This window comes from Bos indicus, chromosome 23 (genome assembly GCF_029378745.1).
Source record: "Bos indicus isolate NIAB-ARS_2022 breed Sahiwal x Tharparkar chromosome 23, NIAB-ARS_B.indTharparkar_mat_pri_1.0, whole genome shotgun sequence".
NCBI lineage: Eukaryota > Metazoa > Chordata > Mammalia > Artiodactyla > Bovidae > Bos > Bos indicus.
Window position 1 is genome coordinate 34,341,427 of NC_091782.1, and position 21,129 is coordinate 34,362,555.

The following is a 21,129-nucleotide window of genomic DNA, read 5'->3' on the forward strand; positions in this document are numbered from 1 at the left end:
TTTTGAGTTTGTTGAACGTGAGTTGTTCTGGGACATTCAAGTTCAGGAGGCAGGTGAATATCTGAAGCTAGAGTTCAGCAGAGGGGGCAGGAGTCAACAACAAGGAGACCAAAGCCATGGGTTCAGATGGCATCACCCAGACAAATAATATGCTCACAGGCTAGGCAGAGGGAAGCAGCAAAGGCATCACTGGAGAGGTGAATAGAAAAGAGTGATGCTCAGAGGCCCCGAAGGATGGAGCTTTCCGGGTTAAGTAACTGCTGCAATGTCAAGCATGCTGACAGCTGCCAAGGGCCCACAGGATTAGGTCAAGAGTGACCTTTAGCAGGGCAGTTTGAGGGTGGACAGGTACAGAGTGCAGACTTTGGTGGGTTGCAGAGTGATGGCAAGGTGAGGAAGAAGCACCACAGGCATAGACCAATTTTTCCAAGGAGTCTGTCTGCAAAGGAGAGAAGAGACTAACCAGAGAGAGACATGGGGTCAATTGCATTAAGCCTCATTAGCACAAACAGTTCCATTGTCCCCTGAGTAAAGAGCAGGGTATTGAGAGGCATGCCACTCACATGGTCCTCCCAGCTTGTGGGTTATCAAAAGCCAGGGGGCCAGAGGAGGCCAGAACACAGAGGTGGAGGAGTATATGGGGCCCTCCAAAATCAAACACAAGCAATTTTTAATCACAAATGAATTCTTCAGTACTTATTTTCCATCTTTTCATACCCATACACTATACAACTCCTTAGAGTAGCCTGTTTATTATACCCACATGATTGATACTTTCATAAAGATTTCAAGGGGGCAACTTTGTTCGAAAGGGTTGAAAACTTTCTAGCATTCTCTTTTCTGAAAATGTTGAGCACCAAGTGAGGTATTTTGCGTGAATCTCACACATACGTAGAGGTTCTAATGTCCTTACCTACAAGCTTTCACATATACAAGGCACTTTTATAAGACTCTGCAGTTTTCCCTGGAAGAGGACAGTGAGGGGCCACCAGCCCACCTACCGCTGGGTGCGTGGACTGCTGCTTCTTAGCCCGTTTTGGTCTTAACTTGGTAAAGTGCTCCAGCTTCCTTCCTTCCTCGGAGGGCAAGTCAGAGATAAACCCTGAGCTCCGCTTCTCTTGTCGGATGGATGGAAAAGGCGGGTCTTCGATATGAATGGGCACTTCTTCTAGGGCTTTATCTAAATCAAATTCCATTTCTAAAAGAAAGCAAAGCCTCAGGCTGAAGATTACTGCATGCAGATGGATAAAAATTTGCTAAAAGTAATTTTAAGTCTATCAGGGAATAGCAAACACCCATTCACAAATCACTTAACCCTCTTCACTTAGAGCATCCCTGCAAAGTATCCTCGAAGTGGTCCAGGGTCCTTGCTGAGGGTGTTTCATAGTTACAAGAAAATGACTGACAAAATGGAATACTCACCAAAAGCCCTGGAAACAGGCCGCAGCATTCGGCTGTGGATAGTCTTCCTTTTGGATTTAGGAGTCATCTACCAATAAAATAAAGAAAGTACTTAGACACTTTTCCCAGAAAACTTGACCTCCAAACTTTAGAAACATCTGGCAGGTATAGGGCGGGGTAGGAATATTAGGGACCAATCGTTTTAAGCTCAGTATTTTACTTTTTAGAGGATGGCTGGTGACCTCTAACAACCTGACTACAAAGACTAAGCTGAGACATTTCTAAATGTTTGTCATTTTCTCAAATAATATACAGCCCACTTCTTCTTTCCCCCAGGCCTAATCAGTTAAATGCTATTTTTATGGCTAAAAAGAACAATGAACAGTGTAAATATAACTCCCAGCTTCACATGAGGATGTTAAAACGGATACAATGAATAAGAAGGAAAGACTGTAAAAACCAGTTGCTAAAAATTGAAAGCATGATCATTCACTGTTCATTATCACAGCAATAGCAATGTGAGCAACATCGGACTCTGTCATTTTAATGATTTAAGTTATTTAACTGCTTTGTTTCACATTTCTACCCCCAAAATTTTGATCTTTGTATTATGGGTAAAGACCATAAAGACCAACGAAAGTTGCCATGTCTGTATCTGCTGCCACTTCTCATCTTTGATCCTGCTTGTTCTTTAAAAAAGAGAGACTAAAATCCAAACCATGGCTGAAATTTATTAAGAGCCTGTTTTCTAGCATTGGTGTCAACTGTTGATTGTGTAAAGTCAAATCCAAGGAAGACATCAGCATCTTCCTCAACAGAATCACTCCTGTCAAAGCTGGAAGGGACCTTTGTCATCACCTCCACAAACAAATTCTAATGAAGAAACTGAGTCACAGAGATGATAAAGACCACCATTCAAGTGAACAGGAGCAGGGCCAGGGCCAGGCCAGCTATAAAAGTCAGCCCAGCATCCCTCCTACCTCACCACTTGTTATCAGTATACAAGTAGATGGCTTTTAGGAATGTTAAATGTTTGATCCTAGAAACTAGTATTGGTGAAAACTGAAAGATAACATAACTCAAAGAACTTAGTTTGTAGACTTTCATTTCACTTAGTCGGCTGTCATCTAAAGCTTTTTCAAAAAAAAAAAATCCACAAGGTTGATAACCTTTCTTCAGTTCAAAGAATAAATTTTCTTGTTGATCTTTAAAGCAAAGAGCTTTATAGTTTTGATGATTCTATGCCAGTTTTAATAATAAAACTTTTGCTATTACATATTACTGAGAGAAAAGGGAGATTAAAAAATGATGAGCAATAGAATTTAAATCTAGACTGGTCTTCCTGAAATATACAATGAAACTAGCAGATTTGGTTCTTTCAAGGGTTTTTTTTTTTTTCTTTTTTAAAGGCAGACAATCAGAAGAATATCTTTTTATAAAACATAGACTTTACAGGTTCAATAGAAACACAATCAATCTACTGCAACTGGAATGGAATCCAGTTTCAAGGTAGTTCTCCCCAAAACTGGCCTTGCAGTGGGCTGAAGGAAGCCTCACTAGTCTATTCTTAAGTGAAATCTCTAAAAATAATTTTGAAGGAGACACAAACTACCAAAATACATGCTGTATTTAGTCATGTAAACTTCTTTAGTATTCTATCCACTTTGTGCACAACCTTGATAGGCAGAAGGATCAAGAAGTAGATTGGGATATAGTTTCCAGCCAATTCACTTACATAGTCACAGATAAATAGGAAAGTACTTTAAAAATGCATAGCATGGAGACGTCTTCCAATATTTTTCTCTGACTCTTGATTATATTTATAAGAGAATTTGTGGGCAAAAATAATCTGGATCAGTTTCCCCATTTAGCTTTTATAATGAATACCGAATACATGCAAAACATAACAATAACATTTCAAATATATCATAATTTTTAAATATATAAAAGAAATATGGAATTACATATAAGAATACATATACATTAGATAGCAAAGATAGAAACTCATTTACAAACTGATGCCTATCTATAAATGGTCATTCAACCCAATCTAATTTTATAGACATATTGAGAAACATACAAAATCATCATCAGGATTTCTGATGGTTGACATTAATCAAAGGAACCAGTTTGCCTTTCTTGGTCTAGCTTTGCAATGCCTCAAAACCTAGTCTATGAAATTTGAATATCAGAAGCATGCATTCTAATGCATTTGCATTGCTTTATTTCATATGCTCTTTACAAGAGAATATAACTTCCATTGCATTTTGCATAAAACTCTTTATATTTGACACATTTGTGAGTTCTAACTTTCTGCCATGTTTGGACAAGGCTGATGGCCTTTTGCTCTAATGTGCAGGGCTTACAATCAGGCTATTTTCTACAACTGATGTTAAGAATACAACCTGATTTTATACGTTTCTTCTGATGGATGAACTCTTACCATCTCTTTCTTTCATGAAAAAGAATAAATATGGGTTTAAGTATAACAAGCAAAAAAAGGAATTTTATTTCTACATATTTTTCTTTATTTTCTTTGTAATTGTTTCTTCCTTAACAGTTTAATGGACAATATGGACTTGCTGAATCTTACTGGCTTATTCCTAAGGTTCTATTACATATAAACTAAAACAAGAGGAATATAAGAATGAGCTATAATTATCCACCTAAGTGTACATTTAGGAACACATATTGTATGTTTCTCCAGAAACATGGTTTCTATGTACCCTTGCCTCCTCCTCCTCACACCTATTGGTTAGATGAATTGAATCCTGGGAAAAAAAAAAATCTGGTTTTACCATCCAGATTTACATTTACTCTCTTCAGTTTTTGGACCAAAATAAAAGGGCTACTTTTCTCAAACTATTTCTTAGTCCTCATTTACCGTTCCTGGACATTTATCAGTGCCTAAGTATTTTCTGATCAGAAAAATCACAAAGTGCCCAACAAATAAAGGGGATCAACAGTGGAAGCAGAAGAGGTACATACACGCCTAATGGATCCTCCACAAATTAATTTAGGATTAACACTGCCAACTATTACTTCAGGCCCAGACAATTACTTTGTCTTTAAAAGTGAATTTTAAGAGTAATAAGCAATTTTCAATGTTTACATCTGCGGGAAATATGAACAAGTTTGTTAAACTTGTGTTTAACAAGGAACAATGTGTTAAACCCTTTTGATGTAATTTAGAAGGAAGACTCTAAACATAGACTTATTCTGACATCGTAAATATCAATAAATCCCCATGGTGGCAGGCAGTGAATGAAATGAATGGCTCTATTCTCAAAGCATCTAAAAAAAGCAGCACAATACCTATACTGCTTGGAAATCTTACTCATTTGATTCAATTTTTATAATGGATTTATACCTATTCTCCATGGAATTCAATACCCACTTTTACTATAAGTTAAGGATTACTGTTAGAACCTTATAAACACCATCACATATTTTTCCTGTTAAACTCATATTTAACACATAATTCTTAGACATACCAATTTTTTTTAATGAGAGTTAAATTGTCTCTATCACCACAAAAATAAGATGGAGTAGTTTCTGTGTTTATTTTACCAAGTTTGTGCAAAGAATAATTTAAAAAAAAACTCTTACTCCAAGCTCAAGAATCCTGAATTACTTCTCTTTACCTTGAGGTTAAAAAGAAAAATTTTTTAAGTTGTAAAGTAGATCAGTAAAATTTTTCTGTTACAAGAAGGTATTATGATGCCAATTTTCTACTAATCTGGAAAACAAGTAATATGACAAGAATTAGAAATTTAAACCCTAGAAGTCTAAGTACTTATGGTTTATTTTTTAAAAACATGAATGGAATAAGCACTTTTCTCCTTTTCAATGTTCATACCCTCTTCATCAACACTCTGCTTGCTTTCAGGCACATCCCTGAGAATATTTTTAAATTCACTGCCTGTTTTGCGAAGCTGAACCATCTTGTAAAATCCAATCTTGTCTCTAAATTGCTGCCTGTTTTATTCCGGATCCACAGATGGATGACGACACTACAGTCTGCTGGGAGATCAGCCAGGCAGCACGGAAGCAAATGGAGCACAAGAATGTAAACTAATACAGCCAGAATCTGCAGAGCCACCAAAAAATACTTACACTTGTACAGCAGAGAGTCTCCATGCAGCAAAAAGAAAGGAAAAAAAAAATGAATGGAAGAGAGATAAAGCAGCAGCATTACAAGGGGGAGGGAGAGACACCATACACAAACAGAAAAGCTACATAAAAAGCCTTCATAGCAAAGGAATGAGGCAAGAATGAAGCCAAACTATCATTAGCGTGAGGCTAGCTTTTCATAAGCATAGCTGCTCATAAGCTCTTCATAACATAATTACAGCTTGAAAACTGCAGAAAATCTTAGAGATATTACCTCTTGCTAAGTGCGTGCAAAATGCCATCTACCAACCCTGTAAGGTATTAATCCCATTTGGGAAATGGAGACATTGTATCTCCAAAGGCATGTGGTGGACAGAATGCTGGATGAACATTAGCAAATGCCATGCAGGGTTTGGTTCTTAAGCCACAGGGCTGGTCCCAGCAACAAGGTGAGGACAGTGTGCCCACAGGTACGTGAAAACCTCCCTTCTTGGGGGTGTCCTTACATCATTATATCCTGCCCACTGTGAGGCAGCAACTTTGAGTTCTTTCTCCCCCTCAGTCACCAAAGCATTTTAGACAAGAATCTGATGCCAACTACCTAAAGTGTCATTAACATTGACAGTACCTTATACCTTAGTGTGAATTTAGGTCACTTTACTTTTCACATTAACTCTCTCAAATAATTTTAAAACCTCATTGGTCATCATTACTAATAGTCATTAGGGCATCTTAGCATTCTGAAATTTTATAAAAGAATTTTTAAAAAAGTAACAAAACCCAAAAAGTCCTGTTGCAGCATGTCAGGCTTTATGAAAACCACGTATGAAGATGGGAGGAATCTTTTCCAAATTTCCTGAAAACACCTAGTCCATCAACCTAGGGCTCACTTCTGTGTTTGTCAGTTGTTTTCAACATGCAGCTGGATGAAAATACAGGACTCCTGAACTTGCAAATGCAAACAGTTGGGTGGTACACAAAAAGCTCCCCATAACCATCACCACCATTATTATCATCATCAGTATTATCAGAAAGGCTTCCATCAGCAAGATCCCAAAAAAGTCTCAATCCTCAGACTTCTGATTTCCTATTTTTTTAGGCAGCATTCTTCAAATATACCTCATTTTATGATAACTTGAATTAGATTGAAAACATCCTTGCTGAATGAAAGGAGAAAAGGTAAAAATGTATTTTCAAATATTCCTGAGTTGCCCAAAATAAAGACTCTTGCCCCTGTCTTGACTATGCTGCTGCTGCTGCTACTGCTGCTAAGTCACTTCAGTCATGTCCAACTCTGTGCAACCCCATAGATGGCAGCCCACCAGGCTCCCCCGTCCCTGGGATTCTCTAGGCAAGAACACTGGAGTGGGTTGTCATTGCCTTCTCCAATGCATGAAAGTGAAAAGTGAAAGTGAAGTCTCTCAGTCATGTCCGACTCTTCGTGACCCCATGGACTGCAGCCCACCAGGCTCCTCTGTCCATGGGATTTTCCAGGCAGGAGTATTGGAGTGGGGTGCCATCACCTTCTCCGTGTCTTAACTATACATCCCCTCAAAAGCTTCCTAACAGGCGTGACACTGGATACATAGTACAAGAGTTATAGCTGATGGTTAAGCCCCATAGGTAATTTTAGACTTCCTCTGTGTGAAAGGTTAATTCAACATGACAAGTGCTCTGTCCCCATTATCCCCCTAAAGATCATTATAAGTGAAGGTGAGGAACCTTTCCATTGGTTCAACTTCTAAAATGACAGGCAAGCAAAAAAAATGTGTCTATGAAGAGGGAAACCATAGCAACAGACATGTCAGCTTTTCAAAGGAATAAAAACCATCAGTTTTCCACTCCTTCTGCATAGCTTTTGGAACTCATTTACCTGTACTGACTTCAGTGTCTCCCCATCAGGGCAAGGGGAAGACTAGTGAGTACAGAGAGGTCACCCTTCCCAAGAGCGCATCTCATGCTCAAGATGCTATCATCCGAGAACTGAACTCGCATCATGGAACTTTAATCACCAAAGGGGAACTTTGGCCAAGGTTTTGGCAAACCCAGACCTAGTTTTCTAGTTTGTGAAATAAACAGTTGTGAAGATTAAATAAGATAATGAATATAAAGTGTTTAGCACATAGCCTGGCATGTAAGTGCCAGTCAATGCCCCCCCCCCCCACTTCAATAACTGGCAGAGATTATGAATGTTAGTAACAGTAACATTTTTTCATTCTTCTATTCCCAAGGAGAAAAACTGAGGGGAGAGGGAGCACTCCTAAGCACTACACTTATAACAGCAAAAGCTGGGAACAATCTAAATGCCTGTTAAACAAGCAAATGCAAACCAATTTCATGACACTGACTTTCTGGAAGAATTTAGGCCAATTGTTTCACAGACTCTCCCACATTCAATATTTGCTTGTTCCCCACAATTAGATTCAGGTAGATGAAATTTCTTTTTTTTTTTTAAACACAAATGCCAGATGAATGATCCTATGAATGACTGAATGACAACAGGTGGTACCCAGGTCAAGTTGTTCCGCTGTTAGTGACACTAAATTTGATCACTTCAGTAGGGCGGGAACCTCCTGACTCTTCCAGTGTCAAGGTACCTTGTACCTTGGTATTTTGTAAAGGTACTTTGTCTCTTGATAGTTAATATTAATTCTACAAGGTGATACTTTCAATTTATGCAGATGAGCCCATTTGTAAACCCCACTGACAATCCTGGCCTGAACGAAGGAATACAAACAGAGCTATAAAATTGTCACTTTCTACTTTTAACATTATCCCTACATTTTAGGTGCCATTCCTCTGTAAGCATCAAATTTCCCTTTTCTAAATCCTCTGTACCATCCTCTCTTCTTTTCTTAGTATTACATAAACTTTAATTCAAAGTATCCTAAACTATTACTGTCATTATTTTTGTTGCAGGGAGTATCCCAGCAGAAGCCATTTTGATCTGGATTTTGTATCCTTTGCAATGATTTGGGTTTGAGCCACTGCTTGCTTTTTGATTCAAGATAGCCTAGTGTCATCTTGTGCTTTCCTGTGCACTTTAAAAATGGATAAGGGTAATCCCTGTTTAATGAACTAGATTATAAAAATTAAATATGTCCTACCAGATTGTCAGATGCGTCAATGTTCAGGGAAACCCAAACTCAGTCATTATTAATATATACCCTCAAACATCTAACCAAACAGTATCATCACGTCTCTGGTTTAAAAAGCAATTTTTATGCATGTCTACTTGTTAAAGTTTGAGGCGGTATAAAATCTTACTGAGAAAATGAGATACCTAATCCTTCCTATGATGACTGCTGGAGAGCAACAATCTTTAATATCTAGGAAGAGTCAGTATACAGAAGCCATAACTCTGAGAGAACTGCAATAAATCAATGGACAAAAGGAGGAAGGATGTGTAGAGATTTACTGAGGCGCCACATTTCCTACTGAACGTGGTATTAAATCCAGCTATTCACATCACACTCATTAACTTTTATATCCCGAATTTCATTTCATATAAAAGTTAAAATGGCCTCATGATGTTAAAAACAATTCAGGGAGCTGTACTGATGAGAAACTGCTGTGAAGATGACCGTCAAGTACTATTTTTAAATGAATGTGTTTCATTTCCTTATTTTCTAGATCTGCACAATTTTTTTTTTCAATGTAAGAAAATTAAATCTTTATCTTTTGTCATGTTTTCTCCTGGAAATAGGAAACAACCTCACTTCTTATTCATTTAACTAATCTTACAACTGATGGGGAAGTGAAATTTCACACTTGAATGTTTTCTTTAGAAAATGGATATAATTTGATACATTTTTCTTAACAGTAGGCCAAAGAATGAAACCACCTGATACCAATTTGAAGCAAATCTCTTACCTGGAGACCAAGTGTTAGCACTGATGGGCACAGAAGCACAGTGCTTATTAACACAAGCATCTGGTACGTGCCCCTTATAGCATTATAAGAGAGAAAGTGGGAAAATACCTTAGGTACTTAATTGCACCCATTAACCATAATGTTATTCCAATAGTCATAAAAAGCTGAATAATACTTTCAAATGGTCTTTATTGTAAAAGAATAAACTATGGAGGAAAACCCCTCTGAGTATTATACTTAAAAGAGGTATTTTAAGTTTAGATTTTTGGAAAATCCACATCATAATGGAAGGCAAGAATGAGGAATACAGGAGAAAAATGCTCTCCTTCAGAATGGATACCAGCTCAGTGACATCATGACGAATAATCAAAATAAGCTTAAAATGCTTAATGTAATGCATTTGCTCTGTACCCAGAACATCAGCTCCAGGTAGACGACAAAAATACTTAACACTAAGTCTAACCACCACAAACCAGGTTAAATCCTACAATAATTTGCCTTACTGCTTTAAAAAACCTGAGTCAGGTAAACTCCAGTAGCGTCAGGTAAACTCCAGTAGCATCAGGTAAAAAGAATGGATGGTGATTTTAGAGGAGGATCTCAAACCCTGAGAAGATTCTGACTGGAGGGCTGTAGTCATCAATCAGTAATCAGGAGGTCTGGTTCTCACTGGATCGCATGGATGGATGGATGGATAGAAGGAAGGAAACTCTTAACCCTTTGATTTAAATAGAACTTCAGGTAAAGAAGACTTATTACCACTCAAACTCTGAAAAATCTGTTCTGACTTGGAACATGCTCAGTTTAACTACTTTGATTACCATCCCTTCTGAATGGATTCTCGAAGTAACACTCTCTAAATTGCAGATTCATTATTTTGAAATGCAGTCTTATGTGGAGCATGGAAGTTAAATTTTTGGTCTCATTTCCAAGTGTGATTTTCAATATGAAGTGCAGAATGATTTTCTTCAGCACACACACAGGCATATATATATTTAAACCACATACTTTATATTTTGATTTCACTAAAGAATAGGCTTGTGATAAAGGTTTCCCCTCAGTCCTGAGATGAGAAATCCTTCATATCAAATTCCAGCAGCGACAGTGGTTTCCCCTGAGGTACATTTAGGGAGACTGAGTACTTGGATAGGGCTCCCCCGATAGCTCAGTTGGTAAAGAATTTGCCTGCAATGCAGGAGACCCAGGTTCGATTTCTGGGTCAGGAAGATCCGCTGGAGAAGAAAATGGCTATCCACTCCAGTGTTCTTGGGCTTGCCCTGTGGCTCAGCTGGTAAAGAATCCACCTGCAATGCGAGAGACCTGGGTTTGATCCCTGGGTCGGGAGATCCCCTGCAGAAGGGAAAGGCTACCCCACTCCGGTATTCTGGCCTGGAGAATTCCATGGACTATTCACGGGGCCACAAGAGTTGGACAGGACTGAGTGACATTCACTTTTCACTTTCCTCTCTGAATTTCCACACATGAGCTAAAGAATGAAGATTAACTCATGCCAACCCCAATTAGTGTTTCTAAACTATCACTAGAATTAATTAAGAGATTAAGTCACTGAGGCTCTCGAGTCTAGCCAACTTCTACTTAGATAATCCAAAGTCTGAGGCTGAGTTCTGTGCTCCTTTTCCTTCCTTACCCACCTTAGATTTTAAGTCACTTCTGTCATTCCCAGATTTCAGCCCAAAACATTCCATCCCACTCATTCCCTCCTTAGCAAGCCTTGATTTTCAGGAGGTATTTGGCTAACCCTCCAATTTTCCTAGTCAAGACGGAAACCTGTCCACTTGAAAGTTAAGGCCAGCAGCATGGTCTGAGTAGGCAGGACTGAACTGATGGTGATCATCAGTTCTCTGATTTGTGTTCTCTGTATGCCGCTTCCAGAGGCAGAAGCCCTCTTTTCTTTGTGCTGCTTGTTCCCATCAGTTCAGACACCTACAACTCTAGTCACTGCTTGCCCTAGTGTTTGAAGAGGTGTGGATTTGCTACCATACACTAGAATCCCTCCAAGTTCACTAAGAGGAAGAGTAAAACCCTGAAAGGACAGACTAGCCTGCAGTCAGAGACACCAAACACCTAACTCTCTCTCGGTGCAAACCTTCCATGAAAAGGCGCTTCCCCAACACAACCCTCCCTGGACCTTTCCTTCTAGTGACCTGGTCTGTCCCGAAGACCAGGGATGCAGCAGAGAGGGTGAGGGCTTAGAAACTGGGTCATTTGGAGTTGAGCCCTCCTCTCTGACTACCCTTAAACCAGCAGGATAATATGGGGCAAGTATAATAACGTCTCTAAGCTCTGAGATTCTCATCTGAAAAATGGGTTAAAACAGTTAACCAGATGTGGCTGCCGAGACAAAGCACAGCGCATGACACAGTAGGTACATGGTTTTCTCCTTGTTTTCCTATACAGTTTTCAGAGAGCTTGGATCACTGACACAACCTATAACATTCTCATTAACAGAACCTCAGAGGTTCTGTTCTGTTTTAGACAGACAGTGGACATACAACTGAGATGACCAATAGCCAGATGAATATACACGTCTGTAGCTCACGGTAAATTGAGGTAAATGTCATGAATGTAGGAAAAGAAAAGTGCCTACAGAGCTGAAGGGGCAGCAATCAGCTGAGGGACAGTGTCTGGTGAGTGCCTCCGTGCCAAGGCTCTGCGTGGCTCACCTACCAACTCAGCCCTGGCTACTGAGGCCCAGAGACGCCTCTAGGACTCCCTAGTGGACGTCTCAGCAGGGCCTTGCAGACGCTTCATCCTCAACACGATCAAAACACAACTCACTAATGCCTTTCCCGCCAAAATCTGCCCTTTCTCCCACACGTCTCATCTTCGGTATTGCCTTAAAAATAAATACATAATATATAAACAAGTAAACCCTTAGCGAGCTCCGTAAGGCTCTTTACAATATGGCTTCCAGCCGCCTCAGCTCTCCTCTCTGCCACCCTTTATTCCCATCATACCATAATCCCACAATAGTTTCTCAGATCGTGATGCTGTCTCCTCACTCCGAGACTCTGTGCGTGTTCTCTCTGCTAAATTTACTTACTTATTTTCCTCCCAGCCAACTTCTTCAAATACCATCTCTTATTATATCACCAGTTACTAAGGGCCTATTATGTGCCAAGCATGATGCTTAGAAATTCCTCCTGGAAACCTTCCTTGACAACACCCCTCCCCCAAGCTGGGCAGGGCACCCCTTTTCTGTGCTTCCATAGCAACCTGCACATTCCTATCAGAGCCCTTTCCTACCATATCTCACATTTCACTGTGTTAATGGAAAGCCACCTCAATCCTGGAGAAGGAAATGGCACCCCACTCCAGTACTTTTGCCTGGAAAATCCCATGGATGGAGGAGCCTGGTAGGCTACAGTCCATGGGGTCGCCAAGAGTCAGACACGACTGAGTGACTTCACTTCACCTCAATCCAAAAGGGAGCTGAGGCTCATGCAGAACAGCAAGTTGTTGGGTTTTTTTTTTTTTTTTTTTGTAGTTGCTTTGCTTTTATTTCTTGGCTGTAGCAGCATATGGGATCTTAGTTCCCCGACCAGAGATTGAACATGTGCCCCCTTGCAATGGAAGCGCAGATTCTTAGTGACTGGACCACACCAGGGAGGCTCCATGTTTTTAATGAGTAAACTAGGATAAAGAAAGGAGAAAATGAAGCCAGAATTAAGGTTGAATACAACAACCTATACTTCTTTAGGCTCAGAACCCTTTTAAATAGGTCAACAAACCCTGGGCTCTGAGTCTCTCAACTTACAGAGCAAAAGGCAGGCACAAGTCATAGCAAAATTCACTGCGTCTATCCAACACAGCAAACTAATGGCTCCGGGTTTTCACTCCTCTTGACAAAGACCTGCAATTTCTTCTGCATAGATGTGCAACAAGGTATCAGGATGAAACTGAACAGTGCCCGCAACAGTGGTACAGATGGTATAAAGAGCACATGAGGTAATGAGTTTTACAGGGGTATTTATTAAAGCTGCCCTTCATGAAAGTCACTGACATGATGCGGAAGCACCACAGTAAAAGCAATGCTGTAAGACCCAAAACAATAGGAAACAAAGGGGCCAAGTCTACAGAGACCCTCCGAGGCACCACACCTGTATCTCTGTGCAGGCCCTTCTAGACCTCAGGCCTGAAGGAATGAGATCTAGAATGTGCTTCTGGCATTTCCTCAAAGGGTTGTCCCCCCAGAAACTACTAGAAACTTTAAGAAACATATATTTTAGCTGGATTATACAGATAGCTCAGTTGGGAAAGAATCTGCCTGCAATGCAGGAGACCCAGGTTCAATTCCTGGGTCGGGAAGATCCCCTGGAGAAGGAAATGGCAACCCACTCCAGTATTCTTGCCTGGAGAACCCCATGGCAGAGGAGCCTGGTGGTCTACAGTTCATGCGGTCACAACAGTCGGACACAACTTAGCCACTAAACCACCACCACCACTACCACAAATGGTATCACAGTGCTGAAGTTTAAAGTCTGGAAATTAAGAGGTTTTCATACATTGCCTTCTAGTAGTTAAAAAGCTAAGCCTCCATTTCCCCAAAGTGGTATCACTATGAAAAGGACAGAATAAAGTAAAATTATAAAAGGAAACAATTAGGACTTGAACGACCGTCTGTGCACAACATCAGAGCAACTAATTTTAAATGAGATATTGACTTAATAGTCTGTGCTTGGCAACACTGCTAATGGATTAGTTCAATTAACAACTGCAGGTACATGAAAATGAGGTGATTTGCTTAAAAACAAAATGGCATGTTGACCAAGACAAATGGATATTCATTGAATATTAATCTATGCTAAAAAGCTTAAAATTATATATGGATATTTGAGGCTGAATGTTAAGGGAAAATAACTGCCATTTTGTCATTGGAGCAAGGATTCACAAGATGTATTCTGTAACAATTCAAGCCTTTTAAAATTGTTTTCCTAGGAAAGAGCAGTAAGCAGACTACCTGTTCCTCTGTATGAATATATTTTGATTTAAAATGCGTATGACACTCATTAAAATAATTGAAAGAAGCACATACAATTAGTGAGCTACTTCTGCCTAAGGAGAAGACACTGGCTCTTCACCACTTGGCACATCATCTGAAACCTAAAACTTCTGCAATTTTTTAAGGTAGGAAACTATATATAGCAACAAATTAAACATGTAGAGATTGCCAATCAGTAGAAGGAGAACTGTATCCCTTAATACCCCCAAAGGCCAATGACAACACAGTTGAAAAATACGATGGGAAGTAGTGATTTCCTAAGAGGACCTGATGGCAGGGAAAGAACAGATGGTCTACGGACAATAAAGATGCTAAGTAAATACACATTTCAGCTTAACACACAAGGCGTGTGTGCTGAAATGATAAGGCGCATATAGGAAAACTAATTAATCACTGTCACCAACAAAATTACACATGGCGAGGCACAGAATGTTCAAGGTAAGCCAAAAGTGCACAGATTCATTTCTCACAACTGGATAACAACTGAGAGTCAGATTTTTGACACAGTTGTTTCCAGTAATGTTTAAAAACTATAAGCTTACATTTATGGTGAAATGACACACATTTTTCACTGTTTCTGTTCACATATTAATTTAGTATAGAATCAGTAAGCAGATATATTGTATAAAACAATGCAGTCTATTTAAATCTAGCTTGGAATTTAATTCTGATTGTGAGAAATATAGATATGAAATCAATATATAGATTACAACAGATTGGTTGAACGTGCAATCCCACATGGCCTGCTCCAGGGTGACCTTAGATCACCTCGACCAAGTTAATGTTTTCATGCCTAAGCCTCCTCATCTGTTAAACAGAAGATATTAACACCACCTATCATTCACAGGCTGTCGTGAGAATTAAGCTGGCTACTATTAATAAGGAGTTCAGTGCCTAGCATGTCACAGGTGCTAGGTGAGTGCAAAATAAATAAATAGGAAGATTTTTCAAGTCATGTGATTCTGGAGTTAAAGGGTTATCAGAATCTCTGGGACTATGAGAATGGACACAGGTTGAAAAATTCTTCAAGTTATTCTATAGTTCTTGTTCTACCCGTCCCTCCTCCCCACCAGGTAAACTAAATTATCTCTTCATTTCTTTCTAGTTAAAAGGAAAAAAATGAATTATTTAGAGACTGAGTTTTAAGAAATGATTCTTCTTTCTGCCATTTTGTTTAAACAGCCTTTTTCTTCGATTTTATGAAGTTAAGATTGATTAGAAGCTCTCAGTCATCCTCCCCACAGACAACAGGCCTCATCAAGTCATTCAATCTCTATTTCAACCCTCAAAGTGTAAGTTTAATAGGTGTTGACTAAGTGAAGAAATTCCTTCTAAGAGATCAATCATTGCTTCCATCTCCATGAAGACAATCCTTAAACTATAATATGCATTCCAACGTTTAATTTACAGCTCTGAACCTTCCCTAGTGTGATGATAACTATTGATTCTTTAAAGAGACTTACACACTGAAATGAATTGACTTTTGGACCAGGGAGAAATGGAAGACAACATAAAGATACCCAGGAAGAGGGGGGAAAAAAAAAAGAGTGAGAGATGCCCAGAATCTCCACTATGTCTGTTAAAGAAATGTTCAAAAATAGATGTAGTAGATATCATGAACATCACAAACAGAAAATGCCAGGATCCGTTAACAGTCTCTTAACTATAAGCAGAAGGCTGGTGATGAGGCAGTTACTTTGGAATGTCCTGGGGGGAATATCTCAGGGCTGTGGGCTACAAACAAACATTGTAGGTAATAAAGTTACAGCATCTCCCAGAGCAGTCACATTCAGCAGTGCTCTAGCTCCATGTGTGGCACAATTTCTACCTGCCAGGAACGTATAATTCCATGGTGGAAAGGTTGTAGGCTTGCACTTAGATGCTTCTGAGAATTTTCTATCCAACAGTTTTTCTTGTGTCCCAACTTCCTGGATCACTTAAGATCTATCTAAATGCTGCCAAAGAAAATGTACAGGCTCATTTAGAAAAGCATCACCAATTCAAGGTCTCTGCCTTTACAGTACATACTTCATATTTTTTTTCCCCCAGTGGCACTACACAAGGATCACAACTTGAAATATTTGGTGGTAGATGTCAATGATAAACAAAAATGATTTGTTTCTTTGATTATGAAAGGTGGAAGTACATACAATTTAAAAAGGTAAATCTAATGCTCTACTCTTTTCCAATCAGCTGTGAGTTTGTACCACTCACAGGTTCAGGGTAAGAATTCCAGAGCTTAGCAAGTTGATTTTCTTTAGAATACCGATCCTTGCACCTGGGGTTAATTGCCACTGTGAAAACGGGAGTATCTTTGGGTGGCTTAGACCCAAAGGTTAGGCTGAGAGTAGAAAGGAAATCTTTACAGCACAAAATCCATTGACTTGCACTTTCTACACAAAAATGTTCTTTTTCATTAAACAACACCAAACTTAGCTCTGGTTTTTGGCTACTTACCAATTCATTAGCCTTGTTAAAACAATGATTAAAGACATAATTTTTAGAACTGGAAAAAAATGCTATTTTTATGGCTTAAAAATTCTGCCCAAGTATTTGTTTTCTTTATCGAGAGCTCTGCCTTGTCTCAACAAGATACTCCACACCACAGGCCCTGTTTCTGGTCCTAGGATTCAACAGGCGCTTATGGCAGGAATGGCCCTACCTGCTTGCCTCCCAGCCACCTGAATCAAGAAAATACCGCCCTTCTAACTTGGATCATCCTTAGAGTGAAGGACAAAGAGATCTCTATCTACTCCTGCCTCTTTCTGTGTCATGGCAACCAGACCGTTCCTAGAAAATGAAAGCAACTCAGGACTGGGTATGCCTTGCCCTATGGTCCTCATGGTGGTCATGCATCTGGGGTGTTTTTTTTTTTAAGTACAAACAAACTTCCAGTTATAAGTCCTGGTGATACAAAGTAGAGAGAGCATAGTGACTATGGTTAACAATACTGAATTGCATATTTGAAAGTTGCTAACAGAATAGATTGTAAAAGTTCTCATCACAAGGAAAAAAATTATAACTATATGTGGAGATGATGTCAACTAAACCTGTGATAATGATCCCACAATATATACATATATTGAATCATTAGATTATATCCCTAAAGCTAATACAATGTTAAATCAATTGTATCTCAATAAAATTAAATTTTAAAAACTATATCTCAATAAAATTAAATTTTAAAAAATGATCCTATTCCCCCACCCTCACCCCACCCACTTCACTTAAGGAGAACAACTTCTTTTCCTTTCAAGTAACAAAAGCAAATTAATCATCAAACAAAAACCAAACTTATACAATTTAAAACCATCCTTACAGGAGCTAAGCCAATCTTTCTTAACCAATACTTCATCATCCAAAACCACATAACTTCTAAACTCAACAACACACATTTTACTAACTCATGTTCCCTATATCCCTTTCCAACTCACACAGAACCAGATAATTTTGGCTGGAAACATGATATGTAGAGTTAATTTTTAATTCAAATATTTTTCCTATTAAACTCCTTTTCTTTTAGGGTTAGCCTAAGCTGGGAAATCCCATGGACAGAGAAGCCTGGCAGGCTGCAGTCTATGGTGTCCCAAAAGAGTCAGACATGACTTAGTGACTAAACAATAGCAAAGAGCTTTCTAGAATAATTACCCTATGATAACATAGTGTCTCTTGCCTCAAAATGTAAACAAAATTTAAAATACTTATTAATGTTTTATACTAGACAAGCAATTTTTAAAAAACTTGGTGCAATTCCCTCCACATAGACGAAATATATTTATATATTTATACAGTTAAATGGAAAATTATTTATCATCTTTAGTTACACTAGAATGTTACTTGAAATCTAAGATATATTTTAGGCTTTTTTTTGCCAGTCTCCTTGTATATCGTAAGGTTTTATCTGGAAGGCATTTAACTATTTTATTCACAGATTTTAAAAGATGACCACAATAGTTTATATGGAAGCCCAGGTGGCTCAGTGGTAAAGAATTTGCCTGCCAATGCAGAAGAGCCAGGTTCAATCTCTGGGTCGGGAAGATCCCCTAGAGAAGGAAATAGCAACCCACTCTAGAATTATTGTCTGGAAGGTCCCATGGACAGAGGAGAGGAGTCTGGTGGGCTGCAGTCCATGGGGCCACAAAGAGTCAGACATGACTGAAGCAACTTAGCATGCACTCATGATTCCTTTACGATGGCTATATTGAAAAATTACTAAAATCAGAAGCTGATGTAGAAACATTTGGGCACATAAGTAGACCAAACCCAGTCTCACCAACACCCTCTTGGATTATAAGAAATTACTAAAAATGAGTATATTAGTAAAACATAAAAACACTAAATATGGAGAATGAAAACATACTGAATACAGAGGTGTATACAACTATTTGAATGGTAAAATGAGAAATATACTAACAACACAAAGTTTACAATAATAACATAAGAAGTGACATCAAACTGTCCCCAGAAAAATGAGATATCATAAAACTGAATACTCTAGCTTTATAGCCAGATGGATACACTGAGCAAACGCATCATATTCCAGCTTCTAAAATATATCAAGTCAATGACAGAGAATAGGAACTAAACAGGAAATGCAGATCTAAGAGTGTACCCCAAAATTATGTAAAGAAAAAACAGGAAGAAGTAGGACATTAAAAAAAAATGAAAACCTATAAGACCAACAAAGAGATAATCACCTTCCCCACATTTTTGTTGAAGGCTTATTTATTTAAAGATATTTTCCTGTCACAAATGACTCTTAAAAGGTAAATAAATGATTTCTCCTAATTTAGGAATTTTGTCCCACCATGGCTACAGCGACAGATATCCAATTTTTATGTGCACTGCAATTTTTACCATTTTTCTTTTTTGGGAGGAGGTGGGGGGTGGTTGGGTGGGTAGGGGTACGCTTTAAGAAAAGTTTTACAAAATTACAAATAAAGTGAGAGGCCCTTCGTGGGAAGCTGAAGGCTTAAGCTTTATCAGCTTCATTAGTAGAGCAGACCCTGTACAGCAACAAGTTCTTGAAAGAATTGTCTTTGCAGGGAAGTTTTATTTGGTCTGGTTTGTAAAGGTGAGATTTTTTTTTTTTTTTTTAAAGACAGTAGCAAATCCAGTGAAGCAGATAATGGTGTGGTCAAAGGCTGTGTCTTACCATACAGGTATCTAGATCTTCCAAACGCTCTATCTCCGTGAGCTCCTCCACTGTGATGATGGAGCGTTTAACCGGCTTCTCCTCAGCAAGCTCCATCTCCAAGGAATCTTGCTGAAGAAGGGTCTTGCCACGTCTGCTGAAATGGTCAGCCTAGAGAGTCAAGACAACCAACTGAATTCCAGCAGATACCTTCCATAAGAGGGCACTGTGAAGAATAATGTCTACACCTGGTTAATGGCAACTCGATAAATTCATGCTGGAGTTAAGTTACCTCTTATCCTCTTTCTTTGGAAGGTGGAGTATTTTAAACAAGAAATGACAAAACCTCCTTCCAAACATCTTTTGAGACTTTACTTGAAAGGTAATTCATATATCTTTGCCATGTTCATGTAGATATGCACCAAGTAGGCACATATTTTTGTTTTCCAAAAGATATACTACGAACAGTTTGCAGGAGACTGGTGTGATTTTTTTCAACTTTCAATCTTCAATACAATCATAAAATTATATCCATCAGGAGGCCCTCCAGCCTTCTGTACAGAGAAGCTACCTTTATTTATATAATGTTACTAGCATACAGAAGATTCAGTTCTAGTCAATTTGCTCTTATGATAAGCATAAAGTAAATTAAAAAGTGAAGCACAATATTGTTGCCATCAACATTACTGGTGGAAATATAAGAAAAATTTAAACCAGAAAAATAACTTACACTGGGAAAATGAGACCACTTAGGATAAAAGAAAGTAGGAAGTGTTCTTTTCATTTTTATTCCATATTTCCTTGGAAAGAATTTCTATGTTTCGTGCTCAAAAGTACATAATGAGGAGAAATAAAATGATTCCAACCTCTCTTATTATAAAAGGACCAAAAGGAAAGAAACTGCTAACAAACTTTTAATTATTACTAGCTTTCTTTGTTTTCATGTAATAATTATTATATTTTATGTGACATTAATTACCAACGCTATGCTTTAGATAAACCTAAAAAAGTGGTCAGAGATGAAACAAACTGGGCTGAAATTAATAAGCTCTGGTGCTGAGCTGATTCATCACCAGGAGCTCTGCAAAGATGAGAACCAGCTGACAATTCCATGGAACCTTTGGGAACATTTCTAAACTTAAAGTTGGAGAAAACAGTGTTATTGGACTGTCTTTGAAAGTAGTGTTTCATCTTGAAGATACTATTTCTTTCACTTAGCAGTTAAGCTGTGGTCTTACTATCCAAATCAACAGTAAGAAATTCAAAACAAAAGTGCATTCACACAATTCTTTTTTGCTTATGAAAAGAAAATGTCAATACTCTGAGTTACCAACTTCTTCAAAGGACAAAAGCAAAAACAGTGAAAAAAGTTCAAATTTTCAGTGTAGTTCTCATGTGCAGCCACGCTGATACATCTAGTATTTACGTCTTGAAGTATGCATTTTGAGGCCATCCCTAGAGCTATGGTTATCAACAAGCTATTTCTGTAAAGGATGCTTTATTGATTTTGTTTCTGCTTATTAAAAAAAAGTTTGAATTGTGATCTCTTGACAAGGTTATAGCTCTTTATCATGTCATGAACTAC

The 21,129-nt window shown here is 38.5% G+C and overlaps 1 protein-coding gene across 7 annotated transcripts in view; it reads right to left on the reverse strand.

The window, feature by feature from the left end:
* The window catches only part of CARMIL1 (capping protein regulator and myosin 1 linker 1), a 306,964-nt gene that overhangs the window by 27,084 nt on the left and 258,751 nt on the right, over positions 1-21,129 (reverse strand). For all 7 annotated transcript variants that reach the window (XM_070777554.1, XM_019985895.2, XM_019985894.2 and 4 more), the window contains 3 exons: positions 19,566-19,715; positions 1,423-1,489; positions 1,002-1,198 (listed from right to left, as the gene is read on the reverse strand). In XM_070777554.1, coding sequence (XP_070633655.1) covers positions 1,002-1,198; positions 1,423-1,489; positions 19,566-19,715 — 414 coding nt within the window. The remainder of the gene's footprint in view (positions 1-1,001; positions 1,199-1,422; positions 1,490-19,565; positions 19,716-21,129) is intronic.